Consider the following 19,555-nt stretch of genomic DNA (forward strand, 5'->3'; position numbering starts at 1 on the left):
CCTGCTTCATAGCCTTGTGACTCAAAAGACCTAAGATCGCTGTCATTAATTGTGCGCCATATTCACTTTTTTTTTTCCACTCTCATTCTCCCTCCTGTCTAATCTAATTCGGCTTTCTTCCCTCTCCTGGGCTTTGTCTCCGTCCTGCTGTCCCCGAGAGGCTTCGTTTTTCTGGCTTCCTCTTTTCCTCCACCTCTATCTTTAATCTCTCCCTCCTCCAGTTTCTCTTGCCCCTGGCCCTGCTTATTTCTTTCTTCCCTTCTTCATCCGGGTTTGTCCTCGCCACCATTTTGTTGCATGTGGACCCTCTGTCTTCCTCCCCTCATTCTTGTTCCTTCTCTCCTCCGGCTGGTTGGTTAGCCTCTGGTCTACCCTGACAAGCCTACTGGGTGCCGGGTTCAGGCTGCCGAGAGAGGCACACTCTACGAGGGTCTGCAGCAGGCCCCTTGGCGTTTAGGGCTGGACAATCCGGTTGGAAATTGACACACAGAGAAGCGTGGCTGGAGCCTGGAGATGCCGGGCGCTCTCCCCTCTCACGTCCTCAGTTCTCCGAGGAGCAGAACAAGGTTCCCATCACAGGGACGGGCCAGGACTTGTATCTCCCAGGCCGACCTCTCTGCCTGCTTTGGCTCCAACAAACTGCACTCCGAGCTTCGCCCAAGCTGCCTCGCTTGCCCTTGTGGAATCAGGCTCCTCCCCGCCACCAGATATTCACTCTTAGGGCCGAGTAAGGAGGGGAGGTTATCTGTGGGCTCAGAGGCAGGGGGCCTAGTCCCACCCAAGTTTCTGCTGACTCACTGTGTGCCCAGGGCCTGGGGCCAAGTCCCCTGAACCTGTTTCCCAGATGTCAGTGAAGGCGGGGGCGTCAGCCATATCGCCCACTTGAGGATCTGAATCTTGAATTCGGTATGAAGCCAGCTAAGCAGAGAGGGTGTCCCGCCTCACTGCAGCAGCCCCCCACCCCGGTTAGTTTTGTGAAAGGAGGCTGGAACGGGGTGCTGTGGGGTGGAGGCTGACCCCAGCAGGGATCCAGAGAGACAGCCTGAAGTCCAGGAAGGGGAGGGAGAAGATGACGGACAAAGAAGGGGAGGACCCTTAGAGCCTCTCACTGAGCCGTTGAATGTTCTTGGCTACCTCTCAGTTGCCCCATCTGTAAACAGAAACTCCTATAGCTGACATGAGGATGAGACTGGCAAACTGAAGTTGGCGTTCTGTTTTCGTGGGGTGGGGTGAGGAGGAGAGGGGACATTTGGGGGATGTGTGGGGAGCACTGGGGGCTCACAGAGGAAGCAGATGTCTGGGAAGGCTGCTGAGGGGCCAACAGGGATTGGCAGCATGGAGCTGGCCGGAGGGCTGTTGCAATCCCGCCAGGGTGGTGTCTGTGCTTCCCTTTCACAACCATCCCCCTCACCCCAAGGCTGATACGTGGGTGTGGGGACACGAGGCCAGCCAACCTGGAGTCTGGGGCCAGGGCCACCCTCCCCCAGCAGCTAGGGTTCATTAGCAGTCAAAGGCAGCTGGGATGGGACTTCCCTGGTGGCGCAGTGGTTAAGTAATCCGCCTGCCAATGCAGGGAACACGGGTTCGAGCCCTGGTCCAGGAAGATCCCACATGCTGCCGAGCAACTAAGCCCGTGAGCCACAACTACTGAGCCTGTGTGCCACAGCTACTGAAGCCCGCACGCCACAACAAGAGAAGCCACTGCAATGAGAAGCCCGCGCACCGCAAAAAAGAGTAGCCCCCGCTCGCCACAGCTAGAGAAAGCCTGTGTGCAGCAACAAAGACCCGATGCAGCCAAAAAAAAAAGGCAGCTGGGAGGAAGGGGGACGGCAGCCCTGAGGGATTGATGTGGTGGAAGGAAACGGCGGTAGTGCTTGGTGTGCGGAGTGGCCAGAGAGGGTGCACAAGAGCAGACGGAGCGTTTACAGGGGCCCTGGAGGCTTGGACAGTGGGGAAGCAGAGAGAAGGGAGTTTCTGGTGGAGCGGTTGGAGGGGCACACATCGGGAGCCTGGCAGCTGAGGTTTTGCACTTTTGACAGGTTGAAAAGACCTCTCAGGCTTCCCTCGTGGCTCAGTGGTTAAGAATCCGCCTGCCAGTGCAGGGGCCATGGGTTCGAGCCCTGGTCCGGGAAGATCCCACATGCTGCAGAGCAACTAAGCCCGTGAGACACAGCTACCGAGCCTGCGCTCTAGGCCCGCGAGCCACAACTACTGAGCCCACGAGCCACATCTACTGAGCCCGCACACCACAACTACTGAAGTCCACGCGCCTAGAGCCATGCTGCACAACAAGAGAAACCACTGCAGTGAGAAGCCCGCGCACCACAACAAAGAGTAGACCCCACTAGCTGCAACTAGAGAAAGCCTGCGCGCAGCAACGAAGACCCAAGGCAGCCAAAAATAAATAAATTAATTAAATTTTTTAAAAAAAGACTTCTGTCCAAAAGGGAGATTGGGGGGCTGTGAAATTAAGACCCCAGAGAGCATCCAGGGAGGTTTGGGAGTCTCCCAGAGGCAGAAAGGTGGAGGAATAGAAGAGCTAGTCTGAGAGTGACGTTGGAGGTGGCATGGGGTGGGCAGGAGTCAGGAGGCAGATTGTGTGACCCCAGATTCCTCTGAGCTGAAGAGGCCTGCTAAGAAGGGGGAGGGGACAGTAGAGGTGGCCTGGGGACACAGTGTGGATTGAGTTAGTGAGTCATTGAGAGTTACCGAGAGACACCCCCTGAGGCTGGGAGAAAGGTATGAAGCAGGCAAGACCCATAAGGGAAGAGGGTCACAGGGAGAGGGGGAAGGCTGTCCCCTGAGTGGGGAAGGGACTCTGGCAGCTTGAGGTCCCCAACAGTCAGGGAAAGTTGGAGGTGCAGGTGCTGAAGAGCAAGACGCTTTGGGCCTAAGGCGTCAGCCCTGTGCCCCACCTGGTCCCCACCACCACGAGGGAGGGGTGAAGGAGGAGAGGTGGGTGGGCACAGGGAGGCAGGTGGCCAGGTGAGGCTTAGGGTGAGGGAGATTAACTTGACCACCCCCCCTACCCACCCACCCCCCCGCCCTGCCTCAAAAAGGTCCCGGGCCAGGCCACCCAAGCCGGCCTCAGTGCCCAGGAAGGAACATTCGGAGTGCCTCTCTGGCCCCACCCCACCACAAGGCTCATTCTGTCCCTCCTGGTCCTGATGGTGGCTCTCTTTGCGGTTTTGGGAGGTGAAAGTGGGATGGGACACTAAGAGTTTGCGGTTTGGAAGAGTGAAGCTATCATGGGCCTGGGGCACAGGCTTAGAGGACCCTTGAGAACTCTGGGGCCCCTTCTGTGCCCTGGTTCCCATATCATCCCCCAATTGCCCCCATCTCTACCCTCCCAGGTGGGTCTCAGCGTTCTCTAAAGGCTAGTCCAGTGGGTGGCAATCTGCCCAGGGGAGCCCTAGCAACCGATGACGTCTTCAGTCTTGCTCCTCCGGGATTGGCTGTCTTGCTTTTACAGCCTTGAAAGGGCGGGGGACCAGTCCAGTGCTGAGAGCAAGGCAATTCTCAGCATCTTGAGCCTGATCTGGCGGTTCTAGTACCCCCCGCCACATTCTAACACCATGACCCCCAGAAACACATTCAAGGATCTCCTTTCCCATCCCTGGAATCTCATCCTAAAGGGCTTCCATTTTGGAAATTTTTGCACTTGCCCCTCTTCTGGGCACTCCCAGCCCCAGCCCAGGCGGCCCCAGGCCTCATCAGATTCCTTTCCATCATCAGACGAGTAACGTGGTTGAGTCATGTCGTGAAGACAACGCAGCGAGTTGCGCTGAGATATTTAACGCAACGAAATTGAGATATTCAAAAAAGAAAACAAAAAACAACAACAACAAATTGAGATTCACATACCATAATTGTCACCCTTTGAAGGTGTACAATTCAATGATTGTTGGTATATTTGCAAAGTTTGCAACCATCACCACTATCTAATTCCAGAACATTTCATCACCCCAAGAGGAAACCCCACACCCTTTAACCTTCACTCCCATCCCCTTCTCCCCAAGGCAGGGCAACCACTAATCTGCTTTCTGTCTCTATAGATTTCCCAATTCTGGACATTACATATGAATGGAATCATATAACATGTGGTCTTGGGGCTTCCCTGGTGGCGCAGTGGTTAAGAATCCTCCTGCCAGTGCAGGGGACACAGGTTCGATCCCTGGTCCGGGAAGATCCCACATGCCGCGGAGCAACTAAGCACGTGTGCCACAACTACTGAAGCCCACGCACCTAGAACCCGTGCTCCACAACAAGAGAAGCCACAGCAATGAGAAGCCCATGCACTGCAACGAAGAGTAGCCCCCGCTCACCGCAACTAGAGAAAGCCTGCGTGCAGCAACGAAGACCCAACACAGCAAAAAAATTAATTAATTAATTAATTAATTTTAAAAAAATTAGGTGGAACAAGTATGCTAATCAGAAACAAAACAAAACAAAACAAAACCTAAACTAAATATGGCGTTTCCACAAAACCCCACTGAGACAGATACTGTCACTGTTCCTATTTTACAGAGGAAGAAACTGAGGCACAGAAGACTAAAGTCACTTGTGAGACATCACAAAGCCCAAAGTGATTAGAGACGGGATTTGAACCCAGGTGGGGATCCTGGGGCCACATCCTGACTGATTTCCTCCCCTGCCGAATCACCCTGCCCATCATATGGGCTACAGCTGTGCACACACACCCGGCCCCAGGCCTCACTGGCATTACATCCAGCATATTAAAATGCACCCATGTCCCTTATTATATATAATTCCTATGAGGAGTCACACTGCTGTTGGCTAGTTAGTATGTGGGTATGTTCTGTAGCAATTTCATTAAAAAAATACTAACTTTTGGACTTCCCTGAAGGTTCAGTGGTTAAGGCTGGACCTTCCACCTCAGGGGGCGCAGGTTCGATCCCTGGTCGGGGACTGTAAGATCCCGCATATCAAGCGGTGCAGCCAAAAAAAAAAGTTCAAAATTACTAACTTTTAACTTGGTCAATTTTTTTTTTTTTTCACTTTGGAAGCATTTTTCACTTTCCCAAGCATTTTCCTAAATCCCAAAAAATCGCTCAGGTTAAAGACTCAAAAGACACACAAGGACAGAGAAGATGGACGGACAGCTCTTGGAGTATGCACTCCACTTTTGAAGAGAAGCTCAAACTCAGGAGCAATGAGATGAAAACAACCAAAAGACGCCAGGCAGCTCCCAGTCACATGGTGGAAGCAGAGGAGCAGAGAACACCAGATGTGTCTGAGGATGTGGACACCTGGGGAGCTGCACACATCCCGCAGGAGTGGGCACTGGGTCACTGTTATAGATGCAACCTGGCAGTTTCTGTTGACGTTAAGTATTTGTGTGCCCTGTGTCCCAGCGGTCCTGAATCTACAAGGTGCAGGGGCCAGAGAAATATACAGAAAGATGGAGGAACATGTTCATTGCAGTGTTACTTACCCCACCCCCCAATTATGCTCCCCCCATATCCATCTTCTATCTTTCTCCTAGTTCCTTATCGCCTTTATGTTCAGCATTAATTACCCCCGATATATCATATGTCTATTCACTTACTTGTTTACTGTCTGTTTCCCACTGTTAGGAAGTTCCCAGAGGCTGTCTTGGTCCCTGCAGTGCTCCCCAAGCACCCAGGACAGTGCCAAGCATACAGTGGGAGCTCAATCGATCCTTCCTGAATCAATGAGTGAACATTTCCATTCCATGAAACAGCTGACATATAGGGGCTTGATTACCTTTTTTTTTTTTTTCGTCATGCTGAGGCATGCAGGATTTTAGTTCCCTGACTAAGGATCAAACCTGTGCCCCCTGCAGTGGGAGCACAGAGTCTTAATCACTGGACTGCCAGGGAAGTCCCTTGATTACCATTCTTAACCATTCATGAATTCATCCCTTCTGATTTTGCAATTTTCCTTTCACACTTTATATTTTAGAGCCCATATATTTGTTCTTCTCAGGTTTACAAACATAGCTTCAAGCCACCAGAGAGCAAATAGCCCCGGTCACACCAAGAAAGATCACCCCTGGAGAGTTCCAGACAGGTATATAGAAATGTTCACCCCTGAGGGTGAAGGCAGCACGTATAGACAGCTCCCACCCATGGCCATACCACACAGAGGGCAGGGCAGGGGTGGGGACCCCAGCGGGCACCTGGCTCAGCCTAAGGCATCATGGAGGAGGAGACTTGGAGGAGGAGACATTGCACTTGAAACCTGAAAGACAATTCAGAATTCATCCAAGAGAATTGGGGGAAGAGTGTAATAAACAATATTGCTCTTTTTCCGCACGAATGTTTATCACACAAACACATGAATTAAAAACCAAGTACATAACTGAATCACTTTGCTGTATACCTGAAACTAACAAAACATTGTAAATCAACTATACTTCAATTTAAAAAAAAATTTTTTTTTAAACTGAGTATGAAAATAGACAAATGGAGCCACTTTGAAAAACAGTTTAGCGGTTCCTCAAAAAGTTAAATGGATATTGTATATCAAGTATACTTCAATTAAAAAAAAAAGAGGGACTTGCCTGGTGGCGCAGTGGTTAAGATTCCGCCTGCCAATGCAGGGCACATGGGTTCGATCCCTGGTCCGGGAAGATCCCACATGCCGCGGAGCAACCAGGCCCATGCGCCATAACTACTGAGCCTGCGCTCTAGAGCCCGTGCTCTACAACAAGAGAAGCCACTGCAGTGAGAAGCCCACACACCACGATGAAGAGTAGCCCCCGCTCGCCACAACTAGAGAAAGCCTGCGTGCAGCAACCGAGACCCAACGCAGCCAAAAATTAATTAATTAATTAATTAATATTTTTAAAAAAAGAATCACCTTGGGAGTTTTTTTTTCTTTTTTTTTTTTTTTATTTATGGCTGTGTTGGGTCTTCGTTTCTGTGCGAGGGCTTTCTCTAGTTGTGGCAAGTGGGGGCCACTCTTCATCGCGGTGCGCGGGCCTCTCATTATCGCGGCCTCTCTTGTTGCGGAGCACAGGCTCCAGACGCGCAGGCTCAGTAGTTGTGGCTCACGGGCCCAGCTGCTCCGCGGCATGTGGGATCCTCCCAGACCAAGGCTCGAACCCGTGTCCCCTGCATTGGCAGGCAGACTCTCAACCACTGCGCCACCAGGGAAGCCCCCACCTGGGGAGTTTTTAAAATTAAAAAAAAAACTGCTGTGTGTTATATGAAAGTTATTATGAGAGTAAATCCTAAGGGTTCTCATCACAAAAATTTTTTTTGTATTTCTTTAATTTTGTATCTATATGAAATGATGGATGTTTAATAAACTTGTGATAATCATTTCATGATGTATGTAAGTCAAATCCTTATGCTGTACACCTAAAACTTATACAGTGCTGTATATCAATTTTAACTCAATAAAATTGGAAGAGAAAAAAAGTTAAACAGAGTTACCACATGACCCAGCAATTGCATTCCTAGGTCTCTATCCAAAAGAACTGCAAACACGTTCACAACAAAAACTTGTACACAACTCTTCACAGCACTATTATTCATAATAGCCAAAAAGTGGAAAATAGCCAAAAAATACCCATCAACTGATGAATGAATAAATAAATCCATACAGTGTATGTATATCCACTGTATATCTGTATAGGTACAGATACAGTGTATACAGTGGAATATTATTCAGCCATAAAAAGGAACAAAGCACTGGGAATTCCCTGGTGGTCCAGTGGTTAGGACTCCGAGCTCTCACTGCCAAGGGCCCAGGTTTGATCCCTGGTCTGGGAACTAAAATCCCGTAAGCCCTGTGGCGAGGCCAAAAAACAAAAAAGAGAGAAAAAACAAAAAGGGGGATCAGAGCACTGACACATGCTACAACACGGATGAACCATGAAAACTTAATGCTAAGTGAAAGAAGCCAGTCACAAAAGACCACTTTTTTTTAAAATTTTTATTTATTTTTAATTTTTATTTTTGGCTGCATTGGGTCTTTGTTGTTGTGCGCGGGCTTTCTCTGGTTGTGTCGAGCGGGGGCTACTCTTCATTGCGGTGCGCGGGCTTCTCATTGCAGTGGCTTCTCTTGTTGTGGAGCACGGGCTCTAAGAGCGCAGGCTCAGTAGTTGTGGCGCACGGGCTTAGTTGCTCCACGGCATGTGGGATCTTCCCGGGCCAGGGCTCGAACCCGTGTCCCCTGCATTGGCAGGTGGATTCTTAACCACTGCACCACCAGGGAAGCCCCAAGACCACATGTTATATGATTCTATTCATATGTAATGTCCAGAATTGGGTAATCTATAGAGACAGAAAGCAGATTAGTGGTTGCCCTGCCTTGGGGAGAAGGGGATGGGAGTGAGGGTTAAAGGGTGTGGGGTTTCCTTTCCGGGTGATGAAATGTTCTGGAATTAGATAGTGGTGATGGTTGCAAACTTTGCAAATATACCAACAGTCATTGAATTGTACACCTTCAAAGGGTAACAATTATGGTATGTGAACATCTCAATTTTTTGTTGTTGTTTTTTGTTTTCTTTTTTGAATATCTCAATTTTAAAAAAATGAATGGAGATCTTCCAGACAAAGGCAGAAAGAAGAGATAAAGGAGGGGACATAGCAACCTCTCTTCCACCCCCTGACTTCCCTGTCACAACCCAGAGCAGCCAGGGAGGTGAGTGGTGAGGGATGCTGGAAGGGAGGTGGCTGCAGGGATTCAGGGGAGAGGGGATGGGGTCCAGACTGAGGCAGGGACCCTGGCGTGGAGAGAGTGATTCGGGAGTCTGGTGGTGGGACTGATGATCTTGTGGACACAGAGGTGCAGGCTCAGAGATGCCACCTGTCCCCAGACACACATGCTGGGGTCTCAGGGCCCACCGCTCCAACCACCAGTCCCTCCTTGTGACCTCTCTGCCCCCACCTCCCAACTGCTGTTGTTTTTGAGCTGCCTCTGAGGTCCACCCTGAACGACCTTCAGCCCATTCCTGCCCTGAATAACAGATGGGCAAACACTGCAAGCAGCAAACAGCTCATGCTGACCTTGGAGCCAGGGCAGGGTCAGAGACCTTTTCCCCCCTCCCCCGGGCCCACCCAACCCTGGCCCTGCTTCAACCTCTTTCTTGCCCTCTAGAATTGGGGTGGGGAGGTGAGGGCAGAGGTCGTTTCTGGCTTAGCTAGCCAGAAACGGCTAGCTAAGTATGAAAGGGCTGGGTTCAGATTCACCATTTGGTGGCTGGGGAGCCCCACCCCCACAGCCTCAGCTTCCTTATCTGTAAACTGGGAATGAAAAAGATGCCCACTTCATAAGGTCTGACGTTAATTCAGTGAGTTAATGCGCTGAAGCCTTGCGGTGGCACCTGATGCGTAGTGAGCGCTCAGGAAGCACAAGCTTAATAAATAGCAGCTGGCGTTGACAGCACAGCTTTGCTGCAGGTCTCTTGTTGCTTGAGGCACTTTTAGGTAAACGACTTGCTTTACTCTCCTGTGTAGGAACTGTAGTCCATGACTCTGGTTCCTGGATGGAGAAACAGGCCCAGAGACATTAAGCAACAATCACCGGGTCACACAGCAGGAAGGAGGGGGAGCCAGACTGTGAACCCAACACCACGCTGCTTCTCCTAACACCATGCAAGGTGGGTGTTTCCTTTTTCTTTTGTTATTGTGGTAAAATACATAACATCAAATTTACCATTTTAACCATTTTTAGGTGTACGGTTCAGTGGCATTGAGTACATTCACAATCTTGTGCAACCATCACCACTATCCATTTCCAGAATGTTTTCATCATCCCAAACAGAAACTCCAGGAGATTTTATTTTGCTGATTAGTGTCAGTGAGGAACTCCAGGGAACATTCGTTGAGCAACTACTGTGTGCTAGAGCCCACGCTGGGGCCATTGGAATGGACAGCATTCTTCTGGAAGCCTCTGGATTTGTCCTGTACAGTCATCCAGGTTGTGGCCAAAGTGGGGTTGTCAGATTCACCACATGAAAATACGGGACGTGGGACTTCCCTGGTAGTCTAGTGGTTAAGAATCCGCCTTCCAATGCAGAGGATGCGGGTTCGATCCTTGGTCGGGGAACTAAGATCCCACATACTGCAGGGCAACTAAGCCCGCGCGCCGCCGTGAAAGATCCCATGTGCCACAACTAAGACCGAAGGGAGCCAAAAATAAATAAATAAATATTGAAAAAAATATATAGGATGCCTAGTTAGATTTGAATTTCAGATACACAACAAATAAATAATAGTATAATTCCCAAATATTGCATGGGACATACTTACACTAAAAAAAGATTCATGGGACTTCCCTGGAGGTCCAATGGTTAGGACTCTGCGCTTCCACTGCAGGGGGCACGGGTTCAATCCCTGGTTGGGGAACTAAGATGCTGCATGCCGTGCATGGCGCCCCCTCCCCAATTTTTTAAAATAAATCAATTAATTAAAAAAGATTCATTATTTATCTGAAATTCAAATGTCACAGGGCATCCTGTATTTTATCTGGCAACCTTAGAGCAAGGAATCCAGCCCATTGTTCCCTGGCTAAACTGTGCACCCTGGCTCATGGCTGGGTCCTCCGGGAGAAAAAGGCTCATTTTCTTTCTGTCTGGTGTTTGGCCCAAGCCTGATGTTGACAACCTCTCACTAAGCTCTCCCTCACAGGGCCTCACCCAGCCTTCATGTGGACACTGTGAGGCAGGCACTTACTACCATCCCCATTTTACAGATGAAAACACTGAGCCCAGAGAAGGGAATGTATTTGCCCTGGTCACGCAGTGAAGGTGTGTCTGGCCCCGTAGTCCAGTGGCCAACGGATCTCAGAGACAAAAGAAATAATAATAAACAGGTCTGATCTGTGAGCACCTATGTTGCCAGACTCCACGTTAAGAATCTCCCTTGGGGACTTCCCTGGTGGTGCAGTGGTTAAGAATCTGCCTGCCAATGCAGGGGACACGGGTTCGATCCCTGGTCCGGGAAGATCCCACATGCTGCGGAGCAACTAAGCCCGTGTGCCACAACTACTGAGCCTGTGCTCTAGAGCCCACGAGTCACAACTACTGAGCCCGCATGCTACAACTACTGAAGCCTGTGCACCTAGAGCCCGTGCTCTGCAACAAGAGGAGTGACCACAATGAGAAGCCCGTGCACCACAACGAAGAGTAGCCCCCGCTCGCCACAACTAGAGAAAGACTGCGCCAGCAACGAAGACCAAACGCGGCCAAAAAAAAAAGAATTTCCCTTGTTATCGCATCATTTAATTAATGTCCTAAAGTATGGATTGTGGGCCCATTTTACGGAGGAGAAAACTGAGGCCCAAAAGAGGGGCTGTCACACGAGGTGGAGCCAGAATTTGAACCCAGTTCAGCACAGGAGGCTAATCTTCCCCTGTCAGTTTAGGGTGGTGGGAGGGTAGGAAGGAGAAAGGAAGGAGGCCAGCAGGGGCGGGCATGGCCTTGGATCATCCCTGTCACCTGGGCCCCTCTCTCTCTGAAGTCCCTGCCAAGGGGCGTGGGGAGGCGGCCAGGGGAGGGCTCTGCTCAGCGCAGCCTCCCCCTCCCCCAGCTCAGAGAGCTGAGCACAGAGGGACAGAGGGACAGAGGCCCCCAGAAATGCTGTTCCCTGGATGCAGGTTCCAGGCCCTGTCCTCCCTCTGCTTCTGCGTCCTGGTCCTGGCCTGCGTCGTAGGTTAGGAGGAGTGGGTGGGCGGGTGTGGGGACCCCGATGCAGCATGGGGTGTGAGTGTGACCGGCTGTGAGGCGTGCAGATGTGCATGCATGTCTGGGAGTATGTGTCAGGGGCGGCCGTGTGTGAACAGTGTACATGGGGTTGGTACAGATGACAGTGATCATGAATATGCATTTGTGCATGTGTCAGCAGACGAGTATGCAGTCATGGTAAACGTGTAAGTCTGTGAACATGCATTTGTATGCTTGTGTGCACGTGTGTGTCTTTAGGGGGTATTTATGCAAAAGATTTGACAGTCTGGGCATGTGGAAGGGTGTCAGTGTGTACTGGTGTGTGAGTATGTCTGGGTTCTGCACATGTATTTAAATTGTATATATATATATATATATATATATATATATATATATGCAGTGCATCCGATGTGCAGGAAACCGGTCCAAGTGCCTTCTACATGTTAACCCCTAACTCTCACAATAACCCTATAAGCTGGGACCTGTCATTATCACATTCTACAGAAGGGGAAACTGAGTCTTGAAGAGGTTAACTCATCGGCCAAGGGCACACCACAGGTCACATGGGTGCCTCTGTACACGCGTGTACACGTGTACCCGTGTGATGGCTGGTCTCTGTAGGTGAGGCTTTGCCCAGGTGCATGGGTGCTGGACAGACAGGTGTGTGTGATTCCTGGCAGAACCCCTGGCCCACCAGCCCGACACATGGCCTTGCCAACCTCCATCCCCGGGGGCATCCTTCACTGCCTGCGGAGGTTGTTCAGACCGTTTGGGAGTCACAGGAGAACGGAGGGGGCGGCAAGATCAGGTAGCGAGGGAGGCATCAGGAGAGGGGCAGGGGGCAGAGAGGCGGCGTTACAGACTGAAGGAGGAAACCCCAGGCAGACGCAGGGGTGATGGGGCTCCCGGGCACAGAGGGTGAAAGGAGATGACCGCTGGCTGAAGGGGGGCGAGGGGTTAGAGGGACATAGAAGGCGATGAGAGGCAAGGGGCCACCAGGAGCCACGGTGACGGTGAGCATGGAGGGAAAGGGAGATGGAAGGGTTCTGGGGTCCCAGCCGTCCCAAGTTGCCCTCTGATTCCATCTAGCATGTCAGCAAGAAGGGCCTGGGGGAACCTCGAGCCCCCCGCCAGAGTCGGCCAGTAGTTCCTGGAGCCTGGTTCCGGGCAAGGTGAAGGAGTGGATGGAGTCGCTGGTGACCAGGACAAGAGAGAGTTGGCAGTGGTTCTGGTGCGCGTGCGCAGAACGGGGCTGCGGGCCTGAGTCTGAGGGAGGAGGGGCAGGGCCGGAACTCGTGGGTTCCCAGGGAGCAGGACAGGGCGGGGGCAGGGCTGTGACCCCTGGGTCCCAGAGGGGTATAGAGGGTAAGAGGTGAGAGCAGGGACTCCTGGGTCAGAGGGAGGAAGGGGTCAACGGGGCAGAAGTCTCGGGGGGTAGCTGGGGTCTCCACTGTGATGTCCACAGGGGCCCCAGGGCCTTCCAGGGCTTTGTGAAGACCTATTATGATGACCACCTGAGGGACCTGGGTTCCCACACCCAGGCCTGGCTCCAAAGCTCCAAGGACAGCCTCCTGAACAAGGCCTACAACCTGTGTCCCCAGCTGCTCTGCAGGGACAGCTACTGACATTAAAGTGTTCACAGCCTCCGCAATAAAGGAGTTCTCCTCTGTGGCCCCGTCCCAGTCCCTCCCGGATGCTGCCAGAGATAACCCCACCCCATCCGCCCCCCACCCCGGAGGTTAAGGAGTAGAGGAAGTGACAACACGAAGTGACACGTGGCAGGGGAGCGACAGTGGGGGTGGGGGCCGGTGGGGGGGGATACGACCCTGCTGTCCCAGTGCTGAGACCCACCACTGCAGGCTTGTGGGCGGCGTGGAAGACTTCAGGCTTCTCAGTTTGGGGTGGAGGGTGAAGGCTGGAGACCAGGCAGGGTTAACAAGACCCCCCCCCCCGGCGGCCCCTCCTTCAGCCCTCTGCGTTCACCTCCCACGGGATGGAGAGCCCAGGCCTCATGCCTGGCGGGCACCCAGAGCTCCCATCACCTCCACAGCTCCCCACCCAGCCTGTCTCTCTCAGCGGTGAATCTTCACAGTGGAGGCTCCCTGTGGCTTGACCTCAGGGGTGTCACTGCCCTCTCGGCCCACACCACCCCCCCCCCCGGCCCCGAGCAGTTCTGTTGGCCAGGACTTTGGCCTAGGCGTTGAGGTCGGGGTGGTGGCTGTGACGGGGTGGATCGCGAGACCTATAAAGCCTTTCTCTGCCTGTTTGGAGCTGGTGAGGACAGCCTGCCAGAGTCCGGTAAGAGAGGGACATGGCGGGTGGGGGACAGCAGGAGGTGGCCAAGATCGTTAAAGCAGGAACTGCCAGAGTCAAGATATTAGATTCCAGTGATAGAATCATGGAATTTAGAGTATTCCCTGCCAGTCCAGTGGTTAGGACTCGGCGCTTTCACTTCTGCAGCCGGGTTTCAATTCCTGGTCGGGGAACTAAGATCCTGCAAGAGCACAGGTCTGCCAAAAAAAAAAAAATTACAATGTTACAATCAGCAATCGGGAGTAGCATCATAGAATGTTAGGAAGTGAGGCCCAAGTCAAGCCATTAGGGGTTTGACTCAGGTGGGGGGAGAGGGGGAGGGGGTTCCCAGGCTGGTATCCCTGAGCGCAGGGGACCCTAGGATTAGACACCTCCCGTGGCCCCGTCCCACACCCTCCTCAGCGTTCCAGGTCTCCTGACACCATGGGCACCCGATACTTCCTGGCTCTGTTTCTCATCTTCCTGGTGTTGGGATTCGGTGAGTGTGGTCAGTAGGAGAGGAGGGGCTATGAGGAGGGGGATGAGCCCCAAGCATCTTCCCAGCCCAATTCTTGTCTGGCCCCGCCCCTGCCCACTCCTCTCCTTCCCCGCCTCATTTCCCCCCCTCTGCTGCAGGCCCCTCAGCTCCCCTAACTCACTCTCCTCCTGCAGAGGTCCAGGGCGTCCACGTGCCCCAGGAAGAAGAGACTGCCAGGCCTGCCCTGTTCACCAAGGTGCAGGAATCACTCTTAGGTTATTGGGATGTAGCCAAGGCAGCTGCCCAGAACCTGTACAAGAAGACATACTTGCCCGCCATGGATGAGAAAATCAGGTATCACCCGCCTCCCACCCCCACCCCAGGAACAGGGACTCCCGGCCCCCAGTCCCTTCGCCCTCAGACTCAGGAGTCCAGGTTCAAACCTGGACCTGGTATCTCAAGGCCCAGGTATCTCAGCTCCCAGCCCCCAGTCCCAGTAGAACCCAGAATTCTGAGATGCCAGCCCTGTCCTACTTAGGGATCCAGGAGTTTGGGTTCTAGCCACATTTTCCCACGGGACACATGATTCTGGGCCCCAGCCCCTCCTCCCTCAGACCCAGGAGTCCCAGCCCCCAGCCCCTCCTCCTCAGCCCTTCTGTCCTTTCTCCCCAGGGACATATACAGCAAAAGCACGGCAGCTATGACCACCTATGCAGGGATTTTTACTGACCAGGTCATTTCTCTGCTGAAGGGAGACCATTAACAGCTGGGCCCCCAATCTCGGGGGGAGTCCAGACCCCAGCAACCCCTTGGGTCCCCTGATCTATACCCCACCCCCACTGCCTAGCACCTCTCAGCATCCTGCTCCCAACTCTAGCCTGACTTCTTATCAATAAAAAAAAAAAAAAAAAAGCCAAGTTTATTCTTTTGGATGTGGTTGCTTTTCTGAGACCTCAAGGGCCAAGATGGAGGAGCTGATGTTGTCCAGCCAACATTTATTGAGCGTCTAGTCTATGTATATCGCCCTCACCTGGTCAATGGGAATAAAGAGGTGAATAATAATAATGAATAATCATAACAACAATAATTGGAGACTGACCTTCACCAAGGTCTGGCTTTCCCTTCTTTTTTTTTTTGGCCACACTATGTGGCATGCGTGCAGGATCTTAGTTCCCTGACCAGGGATCGAACCCGTGCCCCCTGCAGTGGAAGCACAGAGTCTTAACCACTGGACTGCCAGGGAAGTCCCGGCTTTCTCATTTGTAAAATGATAAATGGACATAGCTAATCTGCAGTGGACTCTGGCCATGTCCGGGTCGTGGGCTGACACTTTGAATATGCCATCACAGTGAGGTGTCCAGTGGCCCTGGGGTAGAGGGGAGAGCGGTGCCCATGAGTCATTGCTGAGCGTGGCAAGGCAGCGCCCAGGTTGGCTGGGACCCGAGAGGACAGAACTGTAAACGCTGTGCTCTGTGCCAATTCCTATACGTTTGTCCCACATGTATTTATTGAGACACAACCAGGTGCTGGAGACACAGCAGGGAAAAGACAGACAGTCCTGCCCTCACGTGGCCCCCGCAAAAATGTACTGATTGGGTCCTGACCCAGTTTCACACGTTTTTTGTTTGTTTGTTTGTTTTAATTAATTTACTTTTGCCTGCGTTGGGTCTTCGTTGTGCGCGGGCTTTCTCTAGTTGTGGTGAGCGGGGGCTACTCTTCACTGCGGAGCACAGGCTCTAGGTGTGCAGGCTTCAGTAGTTGTGGCACGCAGGCTCAGTAGTTGTGGCTTGTGGGCTCTAGAGCGCAGGGTCAGCAGCTGTGGCGCACGGGCTTAGCTGCTCCGCAGCATGTGGGATCTTCCTGGACCAGGGCTTGAATCCGTGTCCCCTGCATTGGCAGGCGGATTCCCAACCACTGCGCCACCAGGGAAGTCCGTCACGTGGTTTTATTGATTACCGTTTTGTGGTATGCTTTTTAGCTGTTCTCTTCTTATTAACAATAGTAATAACACTTCCTGAGCTCCTACTCAGGGCCAGGAGCTCTGGTCTATCCTGAGCCACAAATAGAGAGGCTGAGGGGGTGGAAGGCAGAGGATGGACAAGAGGACCCCATGGAGAAGATAACTTCAGACAGCAACATGGGCAATGAAGAAAAGGAGAGGAAGTGAGGAGTTCAAGGTCTGGGGGCGGCCACCTTGGGTTGGGGCGCGGGGAGAGCCCTCTAGAGGACCCAGCTGGGCTGGTCACAGGGCATGCGTTACAATGCAGTGTGGTAAGGACTACTGTTGATGGAAAGTACGGGGAGGGGAGTACTCTCTTGGCTCCCAGGTCTGAGCCGATGGAAGAGGGTATATGGGCAGTGGGGGATTACAGGCCAAAAGCACAGGGTGTAAAATAAGAGCAGAGGCCCTGCAGTCTGAGAGAGGACAGTGCTGGGGCACATGGGTAGAGGGGCTAAGGGCCTGGGCTCCTGCATCTGGAGGGAGTAGAGAGTGGTTCTGGGCTGCCAAGTCCTATGGGTGGGGCTATTGGCCTCTGAGGATGCAGGGCCTGTATTCTCCTAATAGACTTGGCATTAACTTCCAGCCAGCCTTTTCAGCACTCTTGGGGCAGTTTTCCCAGGTCCTGGGGCTGGGCAGCTGTGAGTCTAGCAGAAAACAGGGGCCTTGGGGAAGGGTTGTGGGAAATGCCCCCAAGTCCCCAGGGCCTGGGAAGAGCTGAGGCTGCCAAGCCCAATGGGCGATGGGGAGGGGGGAACCCTGGAGGAACAATCCCTGCTCTGTCCACTTGTTTCCCACAGACTCAAGCCAAACCAAACCACTGCCCAGGCCAGTTCTGCTTCCAACCAATCCTGGTGTACCTCCCAGACTCCGCCTTCCTTTCTCAGGCTCCCACCCCAGTCCCACTCCCTTCAGGACCCCAGGAGTCCAGGCCCCCAGACTTCTCCTCCCCCAGAACTCAGGACCCCCAATCCATTCTCCTCAAGACCCAGAAGTTCAGGTCCCCAGCCCCCTTAGAACCTGAAATCCCAGCCTCTGGTTGGTGTTGGGCGTCCCCTAGTGGAGCGCAGTGTGGGTCTGGCCTGTGATTCACTTAACAGTTAGTAGGAATGGAAGAATTTACTTGGTCACTCAGCAGACATGGGGGAGGGCTTTACAAGGGCCCCATCTGAGGTCACAGTCTAGCTAAGAGCCTCTTGTGTTCCAACAGATCAGGACTCTGCGGTATATGAGAGAGGACGTTGGGGGACCTAGAGCTGAGAGCAGAGATGGGGTAACAATGAAACCGGAGATGAGGCTTCAAAGCCCCTCACCTGCCTGGGCTTTCTGTGGTTCTCTATTTATATGTGTACATGTAATTTTGTACTTATAAAAAAGAAGCCCACAAAAATCTCAATCTGCCCATCTTCCGGGGGACTTCATCAGTATGTTCATTTCATCCCTAGACTTGAAGACTGGGTGTACAATTTCACAGAATCGTTATTACTATCATTGTTGTCTGTAAGAGAAGGGGACCGGGCAAGAAGTTTTCTTTTTTTTTTTAAATTAATTAATTTATTTATTTGGCTGCGTTGGGTCTTCGTTGTGGTGCGCAGGCTTCTCACTGAGGTGGCTTCTCTTGCTACAGAGCACCGGCTCTAGGTGCGCGGGCTTCAGTAGTTGTAGTTCGCGGGTTCTAGAGCACAGGCTCAGTAGTTGCGGCACGCGGGCTTAGTTGCTCCGCAGCACTTGGGATCCTGCTGGACCAGGGCTCGAACCTGTATCCCCTGCACTGGCAGGCGGATTCTTAACCACTGCGCCACCAGGGAACTCCCAATAAGTTTTCCAAGGTTTCTTCTTGTCCTTGTGTTGGTTCACAGAGGTATTTCATTCACCTTCCCCACTCAAAAGTTTCATCCTTTCACTCGGCAATCGTGCCCTGGGACAGTGCTGGAGACACACCTATCTCTGTCAGTGATGACACAAAGTGGGCAGGGAGGGGGTGGGGAGTCCAGGGATCTAGGGGGACTGGGAGGCGGTGCCCCGCCCAGTCTGGGGGCCAGGGAGGAGGGATAATACTATTGAGCTGAGACCGCGAGGAAAGTGGAGGATTATCAATAGACAGTAAAATGATAAATAAATAATTAAAATATCTCTATGCAAAGCCTGCTCTCCTTTTCAGATAATATGTAAAGTTCATAATAACAGTGCGTGATACTGATCACTTACTAAGCCCCACACTGAGGACCCGGGCCAGGTGCTTTATATTCCTGATTTCACTGGGTCTTCCCAATAACCCGGCGGGGCAAAGGCGGAGAGGAATAGCGGGTACCATTATAATGCCTAGTTTATAAAAGAAGAAGGAAATGAAGCCCAAAGAGATAGGTCACTTGTCCGGGATCACTTAGTCGGTCAGTAGCACAAGCAGGGTCTGAACCCAGGTCAGACTTCCACCCAACTCATTGGTGAAGGTTTAAAAGCCGCTGAGTCTTCTGTCCTCTCTGGGCCTCTATAATTCCTTCTCCGGGCCAAGGGTCTCTCAACACGTGTCCAAGCCCGGAGCTGTAGGAAGATAGCTAATGAAAAAGTACGGAGTTCTTATAGTCCTTGAAGCCGAGTCCGTAACTGCGAGGTTTACTAGAAAGCGGACCGCTAAGGGAACGCGCATGCGCATTAAACTAGGCGGCGCGAAAGCTTAGGGAGGGGCTGACAAGGTCCGATATGGAAGTGTGGTGGCGTAAGAACACTGAAATAGTAACTAAATGCACAGAACTATAACCTAGGGAGACTTGTCGGAGGAAAGGGCTGCGTTAGGAAGAGGGGTCTGAAAGCGAGGCCACCGACCAAAGACCCTGCCCTCTAGAATCTTGGGTGCGGAGGCCAGGAAGGTTCCTTTAACGCAGGAGGGGCGTGGTTCAAGTGGAGCGCCTCGAAGCATTACGGTGGCCGGGAAAGCTCAAGAACTTGGAACTTAAAGAATAGGCGGGGCAAAGTGGACAGGATGACCCAGGAGGCTCATATAACTGGAAAAAACGGGTTATTCGTGGGGGCAAAAAGAACGGAGGCTGTGGGAAGCGTACATGTTGGCCAAGAAAGCCCTGGGAGTTCGGGGCATGCAGTGTGTCTACTAGATGAAAACAAACAGGCT

At 52.3% G+C, this 19,555-nt stretch overlaps 2 protein-coding genes across 2 annotated transcripts; both read left to right on the top strand.

Annotated features, from left to right (window-relative positions):
- The first annotated feature begins 11,495 nt into the window (after nt 1–11,495).
- APOC4 (apolipoprotein C4) lies at nt 11,496–13,330 on the top strand. The gene is made up of 3 exons (XM_082367071.1): nt 11,496–11,648; nt 12,749–12,890; nt 13,125–13,330. Exons 1-3 carry the CDS (start codon nt 11,573–11,575, stop codon nt 13,282–13,284), a joined length of 378 nt encoding a protein of 125 aa, XP_082223197.1. The 5' UTR covers nt 11,496–11,572; the 3' UTR covers nt 13,285–13,330.
- Nucleotides 13,331–13,823: 493 nt separating this feature from the next.
- APOC2 (apolipoprotein C2) lies at nt 13,824–15,316 on the top strand. Its single transcript, XM_082367072.1, has 4 exons — nt 13,824–13,957; nt 14,375–14,450; nt 14,624–14,783; nt 15,102–15,316. The coding sequence occupies exons 2-4, from the start codon at nt 14,396–14,398 to the stop codon at nt 15,190–15,192; spliced, it is 306 nt and encodes a 101-aa protein (XP_082223198.1). The 5' UTR covers nt 13,824–13,957; nt 14,375–14,395; the 3' UTR covers nt 15,193–15,316.
- Nucleotides 15,317–19,555: the final 4,239 nt, after the last annotated feature.

The sequence above is a fragment of the Balaenoptera borealis genome (assembly GCF_965194805.1).
Source record: "Balaenoptera borealis genome assembly, chromosome: 19".
NCBI classification, from domain to species: Eukaryota; Metazoa; Chordata; class Mammalia; order Artiodactyla; family Balaenopteridae; genus Balaenoptera; species Balaenoptera borealis.

Bases quoted from the DNA above. Each gene is read 5' to 3' on its own strand.
- APOC4 (XM_082367071.1), top strand. From the start codon at position 11,573: ATGCTGTTCCCTGGATGCAGGTTCCAGGCCCTGTCCTCCCTCTGCTTC. The intron at 11,649-12,748 runs GTTAGGAGGAGT...GATTCCATCTAG, and splicing joins GGTCCTGGCCTGCGTCGTAG to CATGTCAGCAAGAAGGGCCT. The intron at 12,891-13,124 runs GTGCGCGTGCGC...TGATGTCCACAG, and splicing joins GAGAGTTGGCAGTGGTTCTG to GGGCCCCAGGGCCTTCCAGG.
- APOC2 (XM_082367072.1), top strand. From the start codon at position 14,396: ATGGGCACCCGATACTTCCTGGCTCTGTTTCTCATCTTCCTGGTGTTG. The intron at 14,451-14,623 runs GTGAGTGTGGTC...CTCCTCCTGCAG, and splicing joins CTTCCTGGTGTTGGGATTCG to AGGTCCAGGGCGTCCACGTG. The intron at 14,784-15,101 runs GTATCACCCGCC...CTTTCTCCCCAG, and splicing joins GCCATGGATGAGAAAATCAG to GGACATATACAGCAAAAGCA.